The 25238-nt window shown below is 35.7% G+C and overlaps 1 protein-coding gene across 1 annotated transcript; it reads left to right on the plus strand.

The window, feature by feature from the left end:
- LOC116172858 (sperm-tail PG-rich repeat-containing protein 2-like) lies at nt 1–25000 on the plus strand. Its single transcript, XM_031490157.1, has 9 exons — nt 1–162; nt 212–321; nt 369–653; nt 702–926; nt 974–1223; nt 7224–7471; nt 24404–24539; nt 24710–24822; nt 24899–25000. Exons 1-9 carry the CDS (start codon nt 63–65, stop codon nt 24998–25000), a joined length of 1569 nt encoding a protein of 522 aa, XP_031346017.1. The 5' UTR covers nt 1–62.
- Nucleotides 25001–25238: the final 238 nt, after the last annotated feature.

Consider the following 25238-nt stretch of genomic DNA (forward strand, 5'->3'; position numbering starts at 1 on the left):
ACGTCAGTAAGGTGACGCGGAGTGTGTTTTTCTTCCACATTTTGTTACGTGTATTTTTTTAAATGTATAATTTAGGGCCCCGCTTTACTAAGGCGAAAACAGCGACGCCGCCATTTTTAGGACCGAACTCGTACACAATTTGCGACAAGAAGGAATGTTTTAGTACGTATCTTTGCGAATAACGCGTTTCTAATTTTTCGCGTTCTTACAGAAAACCGCACCCCATTCTTAAGCAGCAGCGTCCGTAAAACCACAGCAACTTACCCCGTTTACACGCACGCCATTTACCACCCCGAAGAGTACAACCGTCGAAGAATTAAGGTAGAGAACTATTTCTGAAATGACTCTCAATAAGGTTGTTATGACAGGGAGGTGCGAGCGTAAATTACACAGCTAAGCGATTAAAATACTCTGAAGAGGATTCACCAGGACCTTGTGATTATGAACTGGAGGTGACCGAATTTCCTCGGCAGGTTGGAGTAGGCAAGCTGTATTTGTGTAGAGTGCCCTATTCATTAACAGCGAAAGGACCATCGGTTCCTTCCCATTTAGACGAAAACGGTTACGATATCGACAACCACGGCAACCTCATTAAGATACCACCCAACATCTACGATACAAGTAGAGGTCCTGCGAAGTACAACGTGCCCCGAGTACGTTAATCTATACAGTGGACGATGTCCTGCAGCACGATTTTTTAGGGAGAAATTTGTTACACGACTAACAAGTATCATAAAGGCAGTTGGTGGTCCAAAAGTAACATTGTAAGATTTCCAAAGCAAGTATCTGCGACACCGGGTGTCGGCGCCTATAACATACAAGGAGATTGCGCGTGTGAAGAAAATGAAGGCTACCGCGAGATGGCTCGACTATTCTCCTTCCTGCCGCGCTTTACAGAAGCTGAAATGCTACGCGTCGCACGCGAGGTTATCCCGGCAGATGTCAGCGTCGTAACTGAAAAGCGATTTTACAGGATACTCCCGGTCCAGGTTCCTATAATGCTGATACGTCGTCGTTTACCCGCAAGGATTCGCTGAGCGTCGCTCCAGTGCCTTTCATATCCGGCGCTAAGCGTTTGGGTAGTAATTTAAAATCGGAATCACCGGCGCCGGGGGAATACGAAGTGCAGAATTGTCCAGCGGGTCGGAGAGATTTTTCAAAAAGGCAATATATCGGTGTTCAAGCCGGAAGGCCAACTGTTGGGAAACAGCAAGACTATCCAGGTAAGTTTTCGCATAATACAAAATTCATTTTTCCAAAAATATCGTAAGGCTAAGGGTTCATTATTCCACAATATAGCGATTCTTACTTTTTCAATAATTACGTTCGTTATACAGTAATTTCGGACTTGTAGTTCAAATTGAGATTCCTTCTTTGGAAACGGTCACATCATAAGTACAAGAATACATTTCCGTGATACCAATTCAAGACCGACACGTTTAAGGCACCTTTCATTGCCACAATCAATTAATATTACTTATTAAGCAACTTGCGACACCTTTTGTAATTTATTCCCTCTAAATAACTTAAGACTCAATTTCTAGGGGGTTTAAGGTAGTAATAAATAAATTGTGCCAAAAAGAAAGAAGAAATATTTCGGTGCATCTCGACGATTCTTTATGATCTTGTGAATGCTGAATTAGAATTTCCACATTTCTAATTAAGCTACCAGGACATAGTGAAAGTTAGAACTGCAAAAGATGGCTAAAATATACTCTATGTAGCCAATTTTGTCGCTTGTTACCATTTTACCGTGTGTACCAAAAGATTGAGGATCGTTTGAATTTTGCGCGTACAATTCTAATGTTTTCTACAGCATTGAATTGGCTGTACCAATTCTCGATTGGAGACTGATGCCAGTAGAATTTTAAAAATTTGGCTCACACTTTTTTTTTAATTTTAAATGGCATGGCCTAGTTTTGATTCGTTTTTCAAATCTTTGTTAAAGCATGAAAAAAATTGATACACAATGCGTCCCAAGAGTCCTGTTATAAGTTTCAAACGAGTGAAGAGAAAAATATGAAAAATCGAGATCAATAAAGGGTCATAAACATCTTAGATGGTATAAATCTTTCAGATACTGGTGAGTTTGTTTAGGGGGGGGATTAGCCCCAAAGTTTTAACGTGACCTCTATCGAGTTTAACCTAATTGTAAAGAACAAAAGCAACGCCTAAGTCTTTCTAAATTACCTTTAACATAAGGTGAAACTTGTCATCGGGTGCAATTTCAAAATCTTGGGGTTATTACCCCCTAAAAAACTCCCCAGTGTATGAAATTTTTAAACCATCTAAAATTTATTGATCCTGACATTTTCAGATTTTATGTTAACTCGTTTGAAAATCCTGCATGAATGTTAGCGTACGTTCTCCATTTTGAAAATAGGAAAACGCACACCTCTTTTTTTAAGAATGAATTATTCTGCTAAGAGATAAGAGGAAAGTGCTCAGAAAATCATGTCAAAGTTCTCAATTCTGAAGGTGCGAAAATCTAATTTTTTAAATAAGAAACCATCTTCTTGTTTTTTAGGAATGAGTTATTGTAGTAAGGAAAATAAGAGCACACCTATGCAAGGTGTATAATTTTGTCCACGATCGAGAACCATAAGAGCTATATGAGGTCGGTTAAATTAGGAAACAATTCACACATTAATACTTCGATTATTAATTCTGTTTTACAAACTGCCAAAAAACAAAAAAAGTTTGATGCTTATTATATCTTGATATAGAGAAAGCCTATGATAGTATTGGCCATAATCATTTACGAGCAACTCTCGAATCATTACTAATACCAAAAAAATTACGCCAAGTTATCCTCAATTTACAAGAACATAATACCACACAGATTAAAACAATTAAAGGAAAAACTAAGAAGATTAAGTTAGAACGAGGAGTAATGCATGGTTCTCCACTGTCACCAACACTATGCAATCTTTGTGTTGATCATATTTTCGATGGGTAAACCGAAGATTTCGTTTCAAATCAACTTGGTTTTAAAATTATTGATCAAGCTCCACCTATTAGTGCCTTAATTAGGATTTGCTGATGAACAGTATTGATTGGGAAATCAAAAGAATCCGCTATGATATTATATGAAACAGCGCTATTCATCTATTTTGTGAAATTGGATTGAATTTAAATGTTAAGAACACCAAAATTATAATTATTATCAAAGGCAAATTGTTGAAGAAGAGATTAACTTAAATGGATTATTAATTAAATCCCTGAACAAAAATGAAACTATAAACTATTTAGGAGTCAATTTTAATAACGAGATTACCTTTAATCCACTAGAAATCTTTAAAAAATTGGGAACAATGCTTTGATACCGTTATTTCTCATCCTTTTCTTAAGGATATTCAAAAGTTAATAATTCTGAATTCCTATATTTGGCTCACTTTAACATATAACTTCCAAACTGCTCCATTAATTATGTTGCACATGACATTGACAAAATGGTTCGCTGTGCTTTAAAAGAAATTTTAGACCTTCCTTCTGACTTACCAAATCGATTGATATATTGAATCAAAAAATAAAAAACGGTCTCCAATTATTTTGCGCTGGTTGGGAGGCTTATTTACAACACATTAATAACGGGCGATCAAAAATGAGTTGCTGTCGAGTCGCCTTTGGAAGTTTAAGTTAAATACGATTTCCCATGTAAACAAAAGTTCCAAAGGTGACTCGACAGCAACTCATTTTTGATCGCATAGTATATGTAATCGTCTGCAACTTTCTAATGAAGAAATCATTATAAAAACAAGAAATTATGTTTGAAAAATCTTAATTTAATGGGTGAAAGTCTTCCTGAACAAGCAAAATATATAAGATCCCTTTTACAAGATCGAGAATACATTAATTGGGCTAAATTGACACATAAGGGTAGAGGTGTAATCCTTTTCAAGGACTACCCTCCAGCGAATAATATTCTAGATCGCTCTGGACTTTCTTCTCCAAAAGATTTATGGTTCAACAACGACCTTCTTCAAAGAATCTTATGGATCTTATTACTCGCGGAACAATTACCACTTTTTTCAAAGAATTTTCCCACACTTTTGGATTACAATCAAAATTGTTAAAATTAATAGCAATAACTACTAACTTTTAAATACCAGTAAAACCCCCGGATACGATCTAATAAGTGCCCGCACATTGAAAGAACTTCCCAGGAAAATCATAGTAGCTCTGACAAAAATCTTTAACGCTGTATTACGAATCCAGTATTTTCCAATCCAATGCAAGTTTGGACAGATCATACTTATACCAAAACCGGGAAAGGCCTCCCCAGGAAGCTGCATCTTACCGACCAATAACACTTCTGTCATGCTTATCTAAACTACTAGAAAAGTTAATATTAAAACGCCTTAAGCCATTAATCCACGAAGACATTACTCCAGACCATCAGTTTGGCTTTCGAGAAAAGCACTCGACAGTAGAACAAGTTCATCGAATTGTCAAGATAATAGGAAATGACTTAGAAGAGAAACGGATATGCTCAGCAGTATTCCTGGACATCAAGCAGGCGTTCGACACTGTATGGCACATCGGTCTGTTGCACAAAATCAAAAAACATCTTCCTCATCAATATTACCTGCTTCTCAAATCATACCTCTCGGAGAGATATTTCCAAGTTAAACAAGATCAAGAGTTGTCGGAATACTACTTAATACAAGCCGGAGTGCCCCAAGGAAGCATTATGGGTCCCATACTGTATCAGCTCTATACTGCGGACATACCAACCACCGAAAATACAGTAACTGCCACATTCGCAGACGATACGGCAATTTTGGCATCGCATAGAGACCCTTTGGAGACAACTAATAGGTTACAAAGCGCTTTAAATCAAATAAACACCTGGACTGAGAAGTGGAGAGTTAAAATAAATGAAACTAAGTCAGCTCATGTAACATTCACCTTGCGACATATCGATACTCCTAACGTACATTTAAACGGAGTTATAATTCCAAAACAGGAAAAAGTTAAATATCTAGGTATTCACTTGGATCGACGCCTCACATGGAAAAACCATATCATTGCTAAAAGAAACGAAATCAATATAAAATTGAAAAGGATGTACTGGTTACTGGGAAGAAGATCAACACTCACCATTAACAACAAACTACTACTGTACAAAGTAATGATCATTCCTATATGGACATATGGCATCATGCTGTGGGGTTGTGCCAAAGCAAGTAACATAAACATAATTCAACGTACTCAAAATAAAGCCCTAAGAACCATCGCCGACGCTCCATGGTATATCAGAAATGAGACGTTACATAACGACTTAAACATAACAACAGTCAAAGAAGAGATAAGGAAACGCACTGAGAACTACATCGCACGACTACATCGGCACCCAAACCCATTAGCTATCAACCTTTTGTTAGATGAGGAGCCCAACAACCGAAGACTACAGATAAACCATGTGTTAGATAATGTGTAAAAATTTTAAAATTGTTAGGGAGTAGCTCCAGTGGGAGCAACCCCATTCAAGTCAGAATCTTTCACAACTTTTGCTTGTTGGCCTAAAAGGCTAGTTGTAAATTAATTGTTTCAGTAAAAAAAAACATATTAAGAAATCATTTATATAATTAATTTGTTTTTTTTTTCATGTTCAAATTTGTATTGTATCCATTGTTTCACAGCAACCCAGAATGTTGGGAAGGTGTAATTTATATAAGAAATTTCTAAATATATACAAGACTACTACTTTAATGAGCACGAAAAACATCAGTGGTCCACAAACTGTGAATACCAACTTTGTTATTTTAACACGACGATTTCTTTTACTCGGTGCTATTAGGCTAGTAGTAGTAGTGTAATGAAAATGACTTTTGGTAACAAGTTCACCTGCTGTACCGGAAAATATAGTTATTTAGGAGATAAGATCTTAAAAAACCGCCATATAAAATATATATCTTTCATTTTTATCACACACTGATAATAATTTGTTACCAAATTTAACTTCATTCACAAGGAAGATCGATTTGGCCGTTTAGTTTCGAACGTATACAATTTTAAAATTCGAGCAACTTTAGTTTCTTCAGACTTCAATTTCTTTGTTTACTTATTTACGCGTACCGTCCTATTTTAGTTTGGGGATTCTTCCATTTTTTTCGGATGTTTCATTTTCAAATTCTGGATTTTTCTCAGATCTTCAGATTCTATTCTTTGGATGAGATTAATTCCATTCTTTAACATTTCTCCATTTTTCAGTATCTACAGACGCTTCCAATGCGAAAAATTCTTTAAATTCTTATCTATTAACAACCTTCGAATTCTTGACGTCTTTTAGTTTTTTAGATCCTTCAAATCCGTATTCGGATTTATCACAGCGTGCGCATTACAGATTTACCCTGTAAGGGTTTAGTTCTATCATTGAGTAATTTTAATCCTTCACCCAACGGTTCTATGAGAACGTACAGAGTTTTAAGATTCTTTCGTTTCTTATAGTAGGGGAGCTAGCCCGAAATCCACTGAACGAGAATGATCAAAATTTCAACCGATGGAGTTCCATTTTGCCCTATCCGAGTATGCTAAAATCGACCGTCTGCCGCCTCAGGTCATATTACTTAAGGCGCTGCGGGTACTTCTTGCGGTACCAATTCTAAAAGGTTATTTTTCGAAAAAATAAGTTATACACCTAATGCAAACGTCTATAAGCTCTTGAAAAAAATTTTAAAAAATCGCGAACATTTGATAACTCCGTAAAAAACAATTTTTAGGTTTTTCACGAACTTTCTACGGATATAACTAGGTTACGGTTGGATAAATGAAGCAGATTTTTTTTACAGACTAATAGTAGGTACCGCCCATGACTATAACAGTGTTTCTTTTTTAAATTTTTTCTCTAATTATAAGATATTTTATAATGATAAGATAATAAGATAACCTTACCCCAGTTTGTGAATAAAGTACATAGTTCAAAGGACCATTATCTAATAAGAAAAGTTTGATTTGCGAGAAATCAGTTTCCGCATCGTTTTCCGCAAGCACGCCATTATAACTGAACTAATTGTAATTTGTATTTTGTGTTCGGGATCAAACAGTAAATCCGAAGATATCGACATTCTTTTTAATGCGCTTACCGTCTAGTGATGAGTAAGCGGTTTACTTTCCAGCAATTTGTAAAAATTACCCACTCAGTGAGTAAGCATTTCAAATAACTGGACCGTGCAATGAGATACTATTTTGGGCATACTGAGCTCTTGACATCTTTTTAGGTCCTGCCACTTACAACGTTCTCGGCCCAATTGACGAAAAAATAAGAGCCAAAAGCAATAAGTACTGTTGCGTCGATGTACCGTTCTATGCGTTGGCAGAAAGAAAAATGGGGTTCGTACACAAAGACGCTCCTCACCTTCCAGCACCAGGAGATTACGATCTCGAAAAGATGGAAATGACAAAAGAATATGAGGGCGGACCATGCTTCAAATCGAAATCGAAAAGGTTTACGAGCATCACAGAGATCGTGAGTACATTATACGAACTTCCCCACGTTTCACCTCTATGTAAATTTCCATATAATTACCCTTACAAATTTGAAACGGAAAACTAATTTACCAAGTAGTGATTACAGAGTTTAGTCGAACATTTATTTTTCATCTGTAATCGCGAGCTTCGCTCGATTTATGCATTTGATACGTTACTATTCCGTAACTTCGCTGTGTAAATTGTGTTAATTATTAAGGTATACTTCAAAGCGAAGTTATACCTACACGTCAAACTTTAACGTATCGGGTTAATTTTTAATGTTCCGCATCAGTTATAGCTTCCATTTTGACTGCGGCAACACGTAAAAATTTCGTTAATTATCCATCTAATGGCAAAGATTAGTTTTTGCTCGAATTGGGCATTAAAAACTACCGCTATAATAATTTCAAAGTGATCTACCCGCACAATGTATAATTAGCAATTTTATTAAAAAAGATGGGAGCTTGCAAAAGCGTAGGATTATTAACCGGTGTACAACAGGATTTAGAGTCTTCATTATTGTTTAATATTAGAAATTAGAGACGTTCATCGTAAGAAATTCCTCAAGTTCATATATGCAGAAAATATATACAGGGTGTTCATTTGAAAACTTCCCACCACGGATTTATCGAAAACCACTGATTAAATGAAAAAACGCCGAGACAGTCAAAAGATTTGTTAATGGGGACAATTTTTTAACTTCACCCCCTTTCACCCTTTGGCCCCAGGGTCATTCCCTTAAGAGTTTTAAATGACAAGTGGTATCGAGTAAGACAGGTCTTTCGAAGTCCTTTATTTTGACGTTTGATTTTTTAAATTCTTAATTTTCAGAAGTTTTATAGATTTATATTGCTTCTGCTATAAAATAAAGTCTAGTATTATAAACGTTAAAACATCCCTTTATGGTCTTGTGTCTTGTGCCAACAAGTATTAAAACGAACAATGTACAAATTGTTTTTTGTTTTGTTTCACAAACTGGCGCTTTATCCAAGCATCCCACACTATCTTACATCCTGTCTTATTTGATATGTGTAAATACCGTGGGATTGGTATGATAGGCGACTGACTCTAGACCGATCATTTGTTTGCCGAAAATTAATAAATGTTCCATTTTGGGCTGCTCCTTTTTGAACTATAGCTCTGCTCGAATGGCGTCATCTACTACAATTTCCTACTGATCCTCTGTTTATGATATAATTTACACATAATATCGCTTCTCTCCATACACCCTTATTATACAGGGTCACTACTAAAGATGGAACGGAAGCTCTCACGCTCAAACGGTTTATAGAGATATAGACATGAAAATTAAAACCCTGCTATTTGAAATTATTTCACATTTAGAGGTTAAAAAGCTACTCAAACACCCGCTATAAGAAAAAATTCTTTTTAACCTCAAAATATGTGAAATAATTTAAAATGGAAGCGTAAAATGAAACAACTCTTTTTGGACAAATGTTTCGAAAGGAATGTTATCGTTTTGTCCGCCCGCCTGGCCGTTTGTCTGTTGCTCGTCTAACTGAACAACGAATGAGACAGGGTTGTGAAACCTTCCCCAATCGAGTTCTACGTGTTCAAGGATCAGCGCTATTGAATATGAGCCGGACTGAAAGTCGTGTTTCAGAATGCGAGTACAAGTAATAACTTCAATGAGTAGTTGTGGGAATAAATCGTCCTAGGGGCTTGTAGGAGTACAAGACTAGTCATAGGTACTAATTGTTCTGAATATGATCGTTCTTTTAAAGAAAATCCCTGAGTTGAGTACAAACATATTCTTCTATTATTGATTCTGCTGTTATTTTGTCTTTATCTTGATCTCATCTTTTCAGTGTTTTCAAAAATGGTATCTTGTGGTTTGGGCTGTGAATCAATAGTAGGTATACTTTAGTACTGGGTTCTTGTATTTAATGTTCATTGCGAAACAATGAAAAACCTGCATATAAAGGGAGATCAAAAAGGATTGACGTCGAGTCGCCTTTGGAAGTTCAAGTTAAATGTGATTTTCCGTGTAAACAAAAATTGCAAAGGTGACTCGACAGCAACTCTTTTTTGATCGCATAGTACCATGTCTTTAGTTTACGTTCTGCTATAGGCGCTGTTTACGCAAAACTGGTTCATCCTAATAGTAAATCTCTTGTTATTTTGCAAATTTTTTCCGCCCTGATGTAATACGTTTAATCCCAATAGGGGTCCTTCATCATGTATACAAGCGAGTTACCGGCGAAGACCATGTGTACAAAAGATCTTTGGTTATTTGCCGAATGCGTCACCCTGAAAATGATCTGAAAGGGTATATTTTATTTTGCAAGTTAAACCGACTAAAACGGAAGATGTGCAATGAATAGCGCATAAAGTTTTACTTAAGCAATAAAATACGGCCATTATTTTGTAAATGAAAATTCCCCCAGTAAATACGCAAGTTTGTTTAACGATTGGCAAAGCGTGATTTGCACCATTTATAGAATGCCTATACAGTTTTCGGAACGCTCTAACGCAAACACTTGTTAAATGACCGTTGAGGCTAAATAGGTCTGATAATTAATACAGACGCGTAATTAAAATGTACATTCGATATCGATTTGCGCGTCAGTATTTTAGAAACAAGCGCGACTATTCATTATTTATAATTCATAGTGGAAACTATCGAGAGTACCATAAATTAAGCTCGTAATTATGGTTAAGGCAGAGCTAATTAATTTTGGCCGGACATATAAATTAGACAATTTCTTATCGACGTTGTGCAGCTTCCTTGTCTTATTTTCAAAGTTTATCGAACCTAACATCTATCGATTGGGGGAAGACGTTATTGTGCCGAAAGAAGCTAGCGACCTTTCAGTAAGACCGTTTCCTTTGTTGGGCTTCGGGGCATTATGGCAATTTGTTGATTAATCTCGCTTTCTGCGTTAATTTCCTTTTCGATCGATTGCGTCACCTTCAAAAGTGACAAAATCTATTAGATCGCTGAAAACAATTGCTTTCAAGCGCCCTAAAGCAATTGAAACATAACTACCGAAAACTTGAAGCCTGCTATAACTTTAGCCGTTATAAAGCCATATAATCTAGCGGGTAGTTGGCGACCCGCCGAGCTACAGGGGAAAGATTTAGGGGTGTAAATAACAAACAAGTAGCTAACTGACAGTGTCGTACTAGTATTTGCCGCTATTTACACAGAGCGTCTAGATAATTGAAATATATTGTCTAAAGCTTGATTGTTTGCCCGCCTAGTGGTCTGATCGTTTTGCATGACGTTTACTAAGCACTTTACTTCAATCCCCTTTGATTCATGTTTATGGTTAACTTTTAGTCCCGTTTACGCCACATGTAGATCTCCTTTCATAATGCGTCGTCGCCATAGCTACAATTTCTCATTTGCAATTGTAGTATTTGCTTTAAATTAAAACGAGGAAACCGCTTGTTTCCAAGCTGTTAGTGTTACTGCATAGATCTAGGATAGCAAATTTAACGTTTCCCTCGTCACATACTTTAATGTTTCTAAATCTACGCGAAATGTTACCATTTATTCGTAGCATCGCAATACACAGCGTTTTTAAATAACTAAACTACATTTCAAAAAATCGCTACCAGTTCATGCATTTAAACGTTGATTAATTCAGTACCCATCACGAAGAACAAAAGTTACTGTCACGAGAGTGTTTACCCTTACCATACTTAAGCGGGGTATTTCTAGTTTGCCCCTAAAAAAAAGGTCAAACACTACAACGTGGCGAAGAATTTAAATTTTTAATAGGCGAATCTTCCAGCGAAATTCGCCCAGACTATTGCTATAGTTCCGCATCATATTCCAGGACTATTCTTTTTCAAATAAGTAAAAAATAAAATTTTTAACGTTGAGGTGCCAACTTGGAACGACGATCTCTTGTCATTTCTAAAATCATTGATTTTTTTGATTGGCACCCAATAGTTTTACAGTGCTAAACACTGAATTTAATAAATGTTTACCTCAAATAATCACAGTCCAAGGGGTGCCAACTTCCACACCTATCTTATAAATCTCGATTTTTGTTGATTCCACAATAGTCTCGAATTCAAAAAAAACTTTTACCGAAAATCGTCCTGAAACCTTCATTTTCATGCCTACATTCTGTCAGGAAATTTTAGTTTCCATGACAGAGGCACAGAGCAGACTACGTTTCCTGCCGCTTGTCACTTTACTGGCCTAACCTGTCACTTTATCGGCCACACCGTCACTTGACCGGCCGCGTTTGTGACATATGTAAATGTTTATAATGACTCCTGTCATCACTGACAGATTGACATTAATCAAAAGTTCTATATAAAAATTGAAATTTTATATTAAAATACGCTTTTGGGTAAAATTTTATACAAAACTCGTCACTAAAATGACAATACTTGACTCGGAAATTAAAGTACTCGGCCTCGTCCTTCAATATTTCCTCGCCAGTAATGTATCACTTTCCTGACTTATGTAAATAACTATTACATCACAAACAAGACCCGAACAATTCATATCTTCGGTAAATTGAGGTTCTACGTGTAAACCCCCAATAGTTCGTATCAATGTGTTGGTTAATGTGTTTGTGACAGCTTGGAACTGATTTATTGAGCTTTTCGCGCATTTTAGAAAAGATAAAGGTAATTTTTTCTAGTTTTAATCAGCAAGAAAAAATGTTTTTATTTTCGTAGAAATGTATGGAGCCTGGTGCGGGGTTAGATAAGAAAATTTGATATACGTGCCAATTTGCGTGTCGACGGTAAGTCAAGGGCTTATTGGTTTATTTGGTTACTATGTATTTGTAATTGGTTGGTGATTCTGTGAACAAAGTAAGTAGGTTTGCTGTCAGGAGAAGTAATTTTTTTCAGTAAAAATTGTCGAAGCCAAGTTTGCAGTCGTTTGAAGAAGTTCTTGTTGCCAGTTTTCAGAACTAAGTTATGTTCCTGTTTTAATAAAAAAAAAGTTTTGGTCGGTTCGAGGCCGGCTATGCAGTCTTTTTAGAAGAAAGTCGTTTTATTGTGGTTCAATTACATTGTAATAGGAGTGTATTTGGTTGGTTTCATGTGCGACTGTAAAATAAATTTTATTTATGTAAAATTACGCAGGTTGAGTGTTCATTCGGTCCCTTTAACGACGAAAAGAGAAGTATTATGCTCAATGACGATTAATTTTATTGACTCACGCCCAAAGTTCATTTTAATTGCATGTCAAAATTTGGTAACACTCCCATTGGAATTTGGGGATTTTGATCTTGGCCACTGTTTGCCTGGAATCAAGAATTTAAGGGCAGAACTAAACCAAAATTTTGAATATCCAAGTAAACTTGTCAATCTCAATTATTATTTCACCACTGGATAGATTTATAATAAGAAATTGTATTATGATTAATTGGTTTACTTAAGATTTCTTCTCTTTCCATTTTCCTGAAATTTGATTTCAATAATTGATTTTTTTATAGGTTTTCTCGCAAATTCAAACACAAAATTTGAATGTATTAAAGTAGTTAGAGCGCCTAGGTAAAAGTAACAAGAAGTTGGTGAAAATTTGGTCACTTATTCTCTGAGAGACGCACTTTCTAATGGTCAAAAGAAAAAAGTGGTCCTATGTGCCGTTTCTGAGATATTTGACAGTAAAAACAGGGTATTTTAACATGGGCTCTTATGGACAGACTCAGTTTTTCTGAGCTAGCGAAGGTTTTTGTATCAAGACTTAAATGAGATGGATCTCATTAGAAGCGAAATTTTGTGACGAATCTAAATATGCACGGAAAAGTACATGTTCATGATGAAATAAGGAAGATATTTACCGCCGAAGCGGCGTCTGCTCTGACGCGGCGGCACGCTATGCAGCACGCGTTTAAATTTGATGACTTTTCCACTAGGTCTAGTATATAGCTGAGCTAGGACAATCTTTTCCTTCTTCTGCTGAGCACTTTTCTTCACAAAAGGCATGGTGTCTTTCAGAAAGAACACCAAAACCAACGATATTTATCAAGGCCTGCACACGTCTTGTTGACACACTGATCGGATCGAGATCAAGATAGCGGCTGGGGATCTCTGGCGCCAACATCGAAAAACCAAATCCACTACACCGACTTCACGTAAACGCCAAATTATTTAGTTTCCCGGCTTTTACATACGTCTCGCATACGTTTTGATTAAAAATAAATATATTCGTTTAGGATTTACCGCTTAACTGTGAATATTTAGTCGCGGTGTGTCGTCAACATTTAGTGTGCAAAGGTTTGAAACAGGGTCGAAAAGTAGGGAGACTAGTCAAGTTGACTACTGTATATACCTTTTTAAAAATCATGTAAGACGTTTGCATTGTGCTGAGGTACAAAATACCACTCATACCGTATTTCTAATTATGTTTCCTTCATAACAACATTTTTTTGGGGACGTTTACCGTAAGGTAATAGGTAGGCCGAGTACATCACTTGACTTCAGCCGAACGCGCTCTAACTACTTTAATGAAAAATAAAATAAAATTCCAGTTTACATCACCCTGTTTTGCTATTTAAGATTATCCCTATAAATTCAAATCTACAAAATCAATGTTGTGGCCACATCTTCTTGAACTAATTTGGACTTAATACTAAATCTAATATCAAATATGATACATTTTGATACACTTCAACGCTTCCAACTACGATCCCCATGGAAGAAATTGATTATTTATTGTGAATTTTTAATTTGTTTAAATTTTTTCTATTTACTTTCTTTGATTAATTCTGAACAAAATTTTCTAAACAAAACCAAATTCCTTTTAAACAAATCCAAACACATTTTTTTTGCATGCAAGATAAAACTGCCTTAAGTGCCTCCGCGCTGAGATCTTTAAAAATTTAGTAATGGACATTTTTTAAATTATCTTTTAAACTTCAGTCATGTTTAAAGTTTCGGAGATTTTTCTTTAAAAGTCACACTTTTACTTTTACATAACTGAAAAAATGGCATCCCATAGACTACGGCCCTTAATACAGAATTGACTGAATCCTTTAGTGGCAATGAATTAGGAAAGATAGGAGATGGATCGTGCACATTGAAACCTTGCAGATTGCAGACAGTAAATAACACTTCTTTGAATTTTTGAATGTACAATTTCTCAGAACACAGTCCTTTCTGGGGTATCCTTGTATTTTAAAAATTACGAACAAACCAATTTTTATTAATAGATATAACTGTAGAATTATGATTTTGCTCAAAATTGGAAACAGTTTGTTAAATGGTTAAAACTAGGATTGTTTGTATATAGGAAACCAAATTAAAGAGCTATATTCTAGATAAGGTCTCATAAGGGTTGAATACAAAACCTAGCATGTTGCTAAGTTTAAGAGCTTGTTTGTATAATCAAACCCATGATTATAATAAATCGCTTTATAATTGAATTAAGATGCAAGTCGAATATAAATGAGCTGTTGAACGTGATACTAAGATCTCTAAGTGATTTAGCCCTATACAACGAAACGTCTAATAAAGAGTACTCATACTGAACTCAAATACAATTGCAACTCCTCACAATTGGGGATACAAGTGATTTGTGAAAAAAATTTCAAATCATCTGAAAAAAGTAACGAATTCACTGATACATGATGAGGTAAATCAATTATAAAAATAAGAAAGAGCAAAGGATCCAGATTTGGGCCCTGAGGTATCCAAGATATCGGTATATACGTTGGACAAGTGTCCTCTATAAGATCAATAAATGGAATATTCCAAACAATCATCCTCCATGAATCGTTTAATTTACGCAAAACTGAATGACGATGATCAAAGAGCACGAACAATAAAAGACCTAAACGCTACTAGTTTCGGCACAATGACAATGCTACCAGGCTACAAATAAAGTAAAAATATATTACACGATACGTTACAAATTGAGAAGTTTCGTTCTCGCAACTAAGAGCAGAATTTAATTCAAAATTGGCTAATATTTTGCAACGTTCCGGTTGCACCGCGGGCTTCAACACGAATCAATATTTTTCAAATTTTTCTCTGAAATCACCAAGTACAGTTCTCTAGCGTGATCAGAACGCGAATGCTTTCAATTCTGGAATGACTCCCACTTAATCCTACTTCATTAATAACACCCATAAGATGGCGAATTATCAATCCAGGCGGTGGCTTATTCCACATTCAACCACGGTACCAAGACTGGCGGGTTTGGGACAAGAGCGTCCCAACAGAGGGAGGCTTTTGATTAACGAACTTTTACCGCATGCAGTGCCTGTGCAAAATGGATAGCCAGAATTTTGGTCAGCTACTGGATTAAAATCTGAAACACCATCACTTATTCAAAGCAATGAGCAATAAGAGTTCATACTGCATTAATTGCGAACATATACCTCTCAAATGGAACCTTTTCAGGTTTGTTACCATCAACAAAATCTGCTTTTTTAAATAATGCCAATGCCAATTATGTTTATAAACTCGATTGCTAGTTATAATTAATGACTCAAGTTACAGAAGAACACATTTTCCATTTATTCAATTCCTCATACCGAGTTTGTCATAAAACATTTTCTTTACGAGGTTTTGCAGCACTGATTGATGGTTATAGTTGTTTATACATCAATTTTAACATTTACATGTCAGCCAATTGCGCAGTTAATATGAGCGTATGTGTCTTATTTGTTTTCGAACAATAGCTTGTTAGCTACCAAATAACCAATATATTTGGTTATTGGTGTGCGGGATTGTATTTCTTTCAGGTTACTAGCGAAAAACCATTTGCAAGCGAAACGCATAGCATAAAATATTACGGTAGGTACGAAACGGGAATGTAAATAGGATGCTTAAATTATGACTGTATCTCGAATAGGTATATTACAAATGGTAAAGATATCCGAGTGAAAATTATCAACTAAGCTGCGAAATGTTGAATTTGAGAATAGCGTTCCATTATGGTGAAAGCTTGCAAAGGGTACGTTATTGTAAATAAGTAACAGTTCTGTATTTTATTACTTCTGTATCTTCAAACAAATTGCTGATGTGCTTTGGAAGCTCATTCTGCGCTTAATATTATTCAATCTCCCCTGCCAAAGGGATTAACAAAGCAGTTCCAAATTATTAAAACGGTGCAAAAATCATTGAATTATTTGGTATAATATCGCGATCGACACATTTAGGCTACAAACAACTTTTAGAGCATGTTGTACACGAATCTTTATACCTAAACCTAGATAAAGAGGATATAGTATTACGATAAATCGAAAGTGAAAACTACCCAGTGGGCCATTACATAACTGTTAGTTTTGCGCCAATTTTAATTTATATTGAAATTTAAAAGACAAACGGAACAAACTTAACGAGATCTAAGAAAGGGCCATTTTTATATACAGGTCTTTTTTTAGGTCGTTGGACGCTGTTAATATTAAAATCAAAAATTAGTAAAAACTGAAGTATCAGAAATACTACCCTTAAAATCATATTAAACATTTCTATGCATTTTGAAGAAAATTTAAGACATTCCAAAAGGGCGTTCATATTATTTTTATTAAAATTATAGAACTTTTCGTACGTATGAACAAGAACAAGAGATTTTAGCACATCTAAGATATGGCCCCTAAACTGCCTAATATTAACCCCGTTGATTACACTATTTCGGGTACCTTAGAAGTCGTAGTACCTTAAAGCATTATGGATCAACAGATACAGTTTGTATCGTTGTAACCAATTTGACCAAGAAATTATTAGCCAATCAAATGGACAGTGGCTTCGGAGACTTCAAGGTGTAATAAATAACCACGGAGGTCACAAAAATATTGAACTTAATTTTTAGGTTGTTTTAAAAATGTTTCTCTTTCAATTAAAAAATAAACTTAATATAAATAATATATACGCCCTTTCAGATTGTGTTTCATTGTTCTCCAAAAATTTCTAATGCGATTTTAAGGGTAGTAATTCCGGTACTAATTTTTAAATTTAAACATTAGCAGGGGCAAGCTTTCATAAAAATTACTCTTATCCAAATCTCCCTTGTTTTTCCACTTATAATGAATATGCTCTATTAGCATATTTATAGGTTTGAACACCCTGTATAAACCGTACGTCTTTATACTAATAACTAGAAGGTTACATTGTATGAAACGAGTAGGATCCCGACCTTGATCTTTTAGCGTGTTTTTTTTGTGGAGGTTACCCCTATTCCTGTGGAGGAATTTTTTCTCCACAGACTGTTATGCAGTCCCAGGGTAGTCACAGTTTGAGATTCATTTGATAATATTTATTGAATGACCTCGTCTTTGCAGTCCGTTTGTTAAACTTGAGAAGGGTCGTAAACGTTGGGCAAACTGCAGCACAGAGGGCGGTCGCTACCCGTTTTCGCTCGTTTCAGACGATGATCTCCACATGACTCTAATTCGAGGTCCAGATCCGTAACAACCGTTTTTACTGATTCGACCCCTGAACAATCATGGATAATGCTGTGTTATTTCGTCTGGCAGGACGAAATTTTGAGATTCTTAACTAGAATGGACAAGGGCGGTTTCCTGTTTCCATGTAATTAATTTTCTTAATTTAAATTTTTGGTTTGTGTCGTTGGTTAAGTACTTCAACAGAAAATATTGTTATGAGAAAGTGGTCAAGGTTTGTATTTGTTTACAATTTTAATCTCATCTCTCTCATTTTGTTTAACGTAGATTTCTGAGAATTTTTATGTCGCTTTTATTCTGTTATCATTGTAAACGTTTAATTAATTGACAGGTGGATGTTATTTATCGCCTTTTCGTTGTATTTAAAAGGAAGAAAATTCCATTTTTTCCTAGTAGTTTAATTTTGTGTTATCTCTTAATGTCGGTTAAAAATTGATTATAAAATAATTTTCTACCTCTAGTTTAACGTACGTTAGGGGGGAAATGTTCTGTTGTGAACTGTTTATTATTGTCTGGTTAATTTTTATTTTTGGAAGAAGGGTTTCCACCTTAAATAGAAAGGACTGAGAAGAGGAAGGCCACTGTCAACGCAGAACTACGTTTGTTTGAAATTTAAATCGCCTTTTGCCAAGTTGAGAGCAGATCCACGTCTGCAGAAGTTTGAAGTTTGTTTTGGAGAAGTTTGAAGTTTTAATCGTCAGTTTTGTTGCCAGAGAAATTTATTTCGCTTCGGCGAGTTACCGCAGTAGTTTGTATTGTGTAGAGGCCAGCCAGCATTGGAAGTTGGTGGAGTTTCCGTTTTACGGAGTGGCAAGCCGAGTTGCCGCAGGTTTGTGTTGCGGCAGTTTTGGAAGTTTGGACCTTCAGTAAAGTGCGTCACTAAGGGGTGGTCGGCGCCGACTTAAGTGGTTTTTTTTTGTGAAATTTGAAATTTGTTGTTTTTTGTGTACCGTATTTGGATTAGCAGTTTTGGACATGTACCGAATGTAAGTAAAATTAAGTTTTAATTTTAGTTTTTATTCTTTGTAATAATTGTTTGGGTCTCTTGTATTATTTTCATTGTGTGTGTGACAATTAAATGTGAATTATGTAATTCTCACATTAATTTCTGTCTGTTTCGTCATTCGAACGATTTCATTTTCTTTAATTTACTGTTTTCTTTGGATGCTTGCCCAAGGTCCATTTTATTTATTCAAAATTCTTAAGTTAAAATTGGAATTTAAGGTATTTGGTCTAACCCACTATCTGGTAGAAGTTAATGGTTTAACTGAGAAAAGAGTCGAATCCCTCCTCTGTGCTGGGGAGGAGTTTTGTTTCGAGGAAGATAAAGGTTTGAGCTAGCTAGGTTTGTTTAGGTGTTTTGTGTACGGTCCTTTTGGTCTACGGACCGGTGCACACAGCAATATTTTAGGAAATATAAAAAAGTGGATCGAAATCTCAAAGAGGCGGCATTCCACACCGATTTACTGGATAGATAGAGGGAAATCTTGAGCTATGGGCTTATCATTAAAAACCGCAAAGAATTGCTAAACAAGTACCGTGTATGCCAAAGTTGTTGAAAAGAGTGTTGTGGGGCGCGGACAATTCGTTTCAAGGATTTTCTTAGTTCCAAAAATGATGGTTCAACACGTTTTATCTAAAATCTAAAGGAATTAAATTTATTTGTTAGAGAAATGCATTTCAAAATCGAAGATATCAAGGTTGTCTTAATTTATTAGAAGATAATTTTTCCATAGCCTCTCTGCATTTAAAAAAGGCTTACGCCTGGTGTCGGTTGTCTTCGAAGAAAGGAAGTTTTCTTTGAGGGAACCCTTGTAGCGTTTCGTAGTAGTTTTAAATTGTTCCCGCGTAATTTGTTTTAAAATTTGTGTAATCGAGGCAATCTTGCATGTACGGACGATAAGCAAAGTTGTATTTTATAACCAATGATCCAATATTTTGAGCAAGTTTGTGTACCTAGGTAGTGTCGTTTTTTCAAGTGCGCTCATGAAATGGCAATAAAATATGATAGTTTAGGGAGTCAGTATGTTTTTCTGATTTTAGCCCCGTCACTGCCAATTAAAAATGTCCATTTCAGATACTCTTCTTTTTGAATTTACTATAAGACTATGGATGGCGCCTATCTTGTTTACTATTGTTTCTTTGGTTTTATTTTGACTAGAGAACTCATTAAGCACGCCGACCCATCTCTACCTGAGTTTACCTAATAGGTGGTAATGGTTTACCGCGCTTAACGAAAGCTGATTGTGGGCTTCCTTGGCCACCCTACGGCCCCCTTGGCCGACCTGCGTAGCTCAGATGAGCTTGCGTTAGAAGCTCTAACTTTGGCTACAAGGGTCCTGGATTCGATTCCCAGGTAAGGCATGGCTGTTTGTGATTGTATAGTGGGTTGAGTGGGAAGAGTAGCAAACTGCTAACACTCCACCCACTATAAAATAAAGGCAATTTAAAAAAAAAAAATATTATATGTAGTGGTGGATCTCAAAAACTAGCATGCTCTTAGATATCCTGTAATTCATGCGTAAAAATTAATTTGAAATAGCCAAAGCAAAACAGAAGAGGGGCAAAAAATTGCTGAATGGCTCTGGCCGGTTCAATGATTATATCTATTTGCTTCTTTCAAGAATGGCGCTCAGGAATTACAATTGCTTCTAAGATTCAATTAAGATGACTATATTACAACACGCAAAGCCAGAGACAGGCTCACTTCAAGTTTGATTCTTGGAAAATGTTTTATATTTAACGATTTGCAGTTAAAACATTTGTTTAGAACTCTCATCAAGAAATTTCATGCTGTGAGCTTTAGAGTTGTAAAAGTGACCTAGTTATCCATCTAAAAGCACTCCTTGGGGTTGCAGATGCAGATACATTATCCAATAATTTCGTATGTAGTAGGAAGTGCCAACCCTCCACTCCAATAAGCAATAGCAACAAAAAGTAACTAAAACTTCACATAACAAATAGAATGTTGCATAATATTATAGCTATAATAATGCATTATGAATATGCGCTACTCGCTCTCTGGTGATACTGATGGATAAACGCCATAATGAATACAGCTTTCTCAGAGGACTGAAGAACAAACCAGATACACAAAGGCTGTAGTTTACTGGCTATGGTTCCGGTTAAAACAACCCCCAACTATTTGTATGGAATCAGAAATAGTTAAACTTCCTACAAAAGCTCTGCATAAATCTACTTGCACTTTAATAGAGTAGGTATATTAATTTCACGTTTCTAAGATTGTCGTTGTGAATAAGGAAAATGCTAAAAAGGAAATTCATTCGGCTTTCGTAACGTAACTGTATGTTCAGAATCAAATTTCCTAAAGTTTACCTTATCGCCGGTATTCTGTTGTATGTTACAACGAAAACGATAACGTTCCCGTCAATTGCAGACGAGACAAACACAAAAGGGAGAAAAGCTAGCGACTACTTTATTCTTCGCGAGAAGTTTAAATTACATTATCTGACGGATAAATCAGTAACTAACCGCGGTCAGGTTATATGCTTAATTAAAATGCACCCAATATTGCTGTCAAAAGAATGACGAGTGCACGCTTTCATCTCGCATGTCAATATAATTGTATATGTTTACATTTTAAACTATGCATTTATTAACGCGAAGCGAAGCGTTAATAACGTGTTTGCTTATTAAAGTTCTGACAGTGATGTCCGTCACTGACATGAGCGTAAATTATAAGCTGGCGCATTAAAAGAAGGCACGGTCAAGATTTGTCCTTTAGAAAGAGTGATTGTAACAAGAAGTCGCGGGACCCTTATTTAGCATATTGAATAAACCGTCACTGACATGAGCGTAAATCACCATATAAGCTGGCGCATTAAAAGAAGGCACGGTCAAGATTTGTCCTTTAGAAAGAGTGATTGTAACAAGAAGTCGCGGGACCCTTATTTAGCATATTGAATAAACCGCCTATTCATCTTGCTCCATTCCAATTAGCGATGAAGACGTAAAGATCACCATCCCAAATGGCACGGATTTACTTGCAATAACGAGCTGATTAAGATGTATAGCAGTAAACAAGCGCTTCGGTTCGAATCATAACACTGATTACAGATGCAGAATACAAATCGCATATCTACGCTTTCAGTCTGCTTTGTTGCCATTCATCTATTTCGTTCGATTCTGCAAATCCAATCAACGGCTTTATTCATATTTCTACCATACCGCTATACATTACATACCAAAATGGCTAGTTCTAAATTTCGCCTTTATAAAAGTGCAGAATGTAACTTCCATTTCGAAAAGCTCGTTTTATTCCAAAGTTTTAGGTTACTAATAAATTCAAGCAAAGTTGGAAAGAGTAATCTCGCCGCGATTTTATCATAATATATTTACAAAAACTTCATCGCCAAGGATTATTTACTTTAGTAATGTTTTTAATTTGAAATTTTATCATCGCCGTCAAACGAAAATGAGTATTTTCGCGATTTTCCTTATTATTTTACTGTCTTCCAACTTATCTTTGTATTTCCGAAACGGAACGGAAGAAAGTTTTGCTAAAGTGGAAAGTTGGAAATAAATCATGTAACTTTTTGTCTTGAGCATAAACAAAACTTACTTGTATATAGGAGTTTGGTGAAGGTTTATATTTTTCTAAATCTACTATTTTCAGTCAACTTTTAAATTTATGTTGCACTCGACGATTCTTACCGTAGAACACCTGATATATTGTTTATATAGATACACGATTTTCTTTTGTTGCTCGTCTTCCATGTTCAATACCGGACAAAATGTAGATATTACAAATAACAGTAGTAGAAACTAGAAAGCGATACGTATACAAAAGGTAGTAGGTACATATATTACTATTTCCGATTGTCATCCAAGAACTATTTTTGTTTGAGGCGTATATGCATTCATTCCACTAAATTAAAGCGCCATAACTCCGATTCTAGATCTTTTATAAACACCAGGATGTCCCAAAAGTCCCGGGACGGATCTATAAGCTTCAAACGAATAAAGCAAAAAGTTTTTTTAAGTGCCTTTAAAATAAGGTCAAACTTGACAGGGGGTCGCAATTTAAAAGTTTTGGGATTATCACCCTCTAAACATCTCCCCAGTGTATGAAAGTTTTAAACCATCTAAAAATGTACTTACTTTTTATGGTCCTTTATTGATCCCCAAATTTTCAGATTTTTTTCTTCACGTGTTAGAAACTTGGTCCCAGGACTTTTAAGAAATCCTACTGTATATTGTATAACGTATCTTTAGATAAACTGTGTAATGGTAGATCCCACCCTGAAGTGCAAATTTTGGAAAACTGAGTCAAATGTTACATTTAAAAAGATTACGCATTTTACCCTTTTCAAGTCTCGCATCATGATCACTTTTGATCCCAACAAGCACCCCCGTCTACAGCTCGCGCAAACCCACTTGTTATATTAACTATATATGAGATTTCAGTTTATTTCCACTACGAATATCAACTGACGTCTATTAAAAATATATTTGCCTTGTAATTATACAATTCGCGTTTCAAGAATTATAATTAAACGAGATAAAACAAACTTCCCAATTACCAAATTAATTAAGCAGACGGGCGAAATGCTAACAGTACAAAAGCAATTATTGCATTCATAACCTAAACAACAAATCTACCATCACGTTAACAAAGATCGAGAATCATTCACTTCACTTCTAAGGTGCCATCGTCTGTCGAAGTGCAAAAGATTAATCAGAACGAACATTCCAGCTCCCAGCAAGCATAAATTAACTGAATGCCTTATTCGCGTCTTTGCGAAATTTTATTACACGGATAAGCCTGTTAGCGGTAGCTAGATTAATTCTAACAAATGACTAGTCAAAAGAAAATAAGCAATTAAAGCATGATAGAGTGCGTAATAATCTTGAAGGTATTGTTTAATTTAATTGAAGCCATTGACTGGCAGCTTACTGTAATTAAATTTGCAAGAGCCTTCATTTCTATTTTAAAAATGTAACAATCCTGTAAAGTTTATTATTTCGGAATGTTGTTGGGTAGCTAAAACATTTTCTACTGCATATCATGTGAAGGTTAAGACTTAACTTTTCTGGTGCACTGAACGTGGAAATTCATATAACAAATTATACAGTTAGTGTATCAATGTAAAGTTTCCTCACCAAAAGTAAGTATAATCGTGATAAAATTGAAAAAAAATGTACTACAATCATATAAAGAATCAAGATGTCCACCTCTTCTCTACCACTATAGATCTTCCATATCACTGAAATGTGGAGATGGGATAAAATATGTAGTAATTCTTACTTTTATAACTAAAAAGCGCACAAATTGAAAGCACAAACTGAAAAGAAATTCATACGAAAGGAAACCTTAATCAGCTACTAAGAAAATATTGGAAAATTCTAATGATGTACTTCTAATATAAATTTTATTTCTTTTCGACAAAACCTCAACACCTTAATTTAATAAGAAGCTCCGAGAACGATTAATTACGGGAAGTAACTATTTTCGTAAGATGACAATTTAAATCATCTTAGTTTTTATACGGCACGGAAACGGTGAATCCGGGCATCATAATAAAGGAAAATAATGACGTTAATAAATTATGGATTTTCAGGACGGTGCAGGTCCAGCTAGTTACAATATAACGGAACCGTTCAAGAAAAACACCAGCCGGAAGTCCCACAATACCGGAAAGGTGCCATTCATGTCTAGCCAACTCCGATCTGCGGAATTGAAGTCCAAAACTCCCGGTATGCATTATTTATTTACCGCCATCCATTAATCTTGCCTTTTGTCCAAAAAGTATACGTAAATAAAACTGGCGTCGTTCGTAGGAGATTAGTTTCGAAACCTTAAAGTTTTAATTGCAATTTCATTTATTGATTAGTTTTAGGGTACGAAATTGTAGTTTTCCTTGCAGGGCCCGCCGAGTACTCGCCCGGTGAGGCTATGGAACTGAAGGGATCTAGTTTTGGCCACGCTTTGCGATTTAAGGAGCAACACGACGACCTGCCAGGACCAGGCCAGTATACGGTAAGTGTACTTGGAAAAAATTAGTTCCACTTAACGTTAATTAGATTTGCTGGGCCAATTTAACACGCGTACACAGATTGTCGTTACGGTGATCGTGATAAGGTTTGATTGGCAGTGGCAAATCAGAAATGCAATTAAATTTATCGACCGGAAATGTGCTTTACGACGGTTCAGCTGAGGTACGTCTAAGTTAATTTTCAAACCTAATAAAATCAAACAGTGTTATTCTTCGGGATTTTCCCCGTAACCTTTTATTAAGTGCATTTAAAGTCGACTGCATTGTTAGATTATCGATTTTGAAGGATCGAGTGGATTTTACATCGGGAATTATGCCGTAAACGAAACGCGTTTGGTGTCGTCTACCTTTCAGATACTAAACAGCGAAAAAAAGTGTCGTGTTTATTCAGATTTTTAAA

The sequence above is a fragment of the Photinus pyralis genome, unplaced genomic scaffold (genome assembly GCF_008802855.1).
Source record: "Photinus pyralis isolate 1611_PpyrPB1 unplaced genomic scaffold, Ppyr1.3 Ppyr1.4_LG5, whole genome shotgun sequence".
NCBI classification, from domain to species: Eukaryota; Metazoa; Arthropoda; class Insecta; order Coleoptera; family Lampyridae; genus Photinus; species Photinus pyralis.

What these genes read in the sequence shown, in the direction of transcription:
- LOC116172858 (XM_031490157.1), top strand. Translation starts at nt 63, where the DNA reads ATGTATAATTTAGGGCCCCGCTTTACTAAGGCGAAAACAGCGACGCCG. An exon ending in ACAACCGTCGAAGAATTAAG is followed by an intron (nt 322 to 368) that starts GTAGAGAACTAT and finishes TTGTTATGACAG; the next exon opens with GGAGGTGCGAGCGTAAATTA. An exon ending in ATTGAAGTCCAAAACTCCCG is followed by an intron (nt 24,540 to 24,709) that starts GTATGCATTATT and finishes TTTTCCTTGCAG; the next exon opens with GGCCCGCCGAGTACTCGCCC.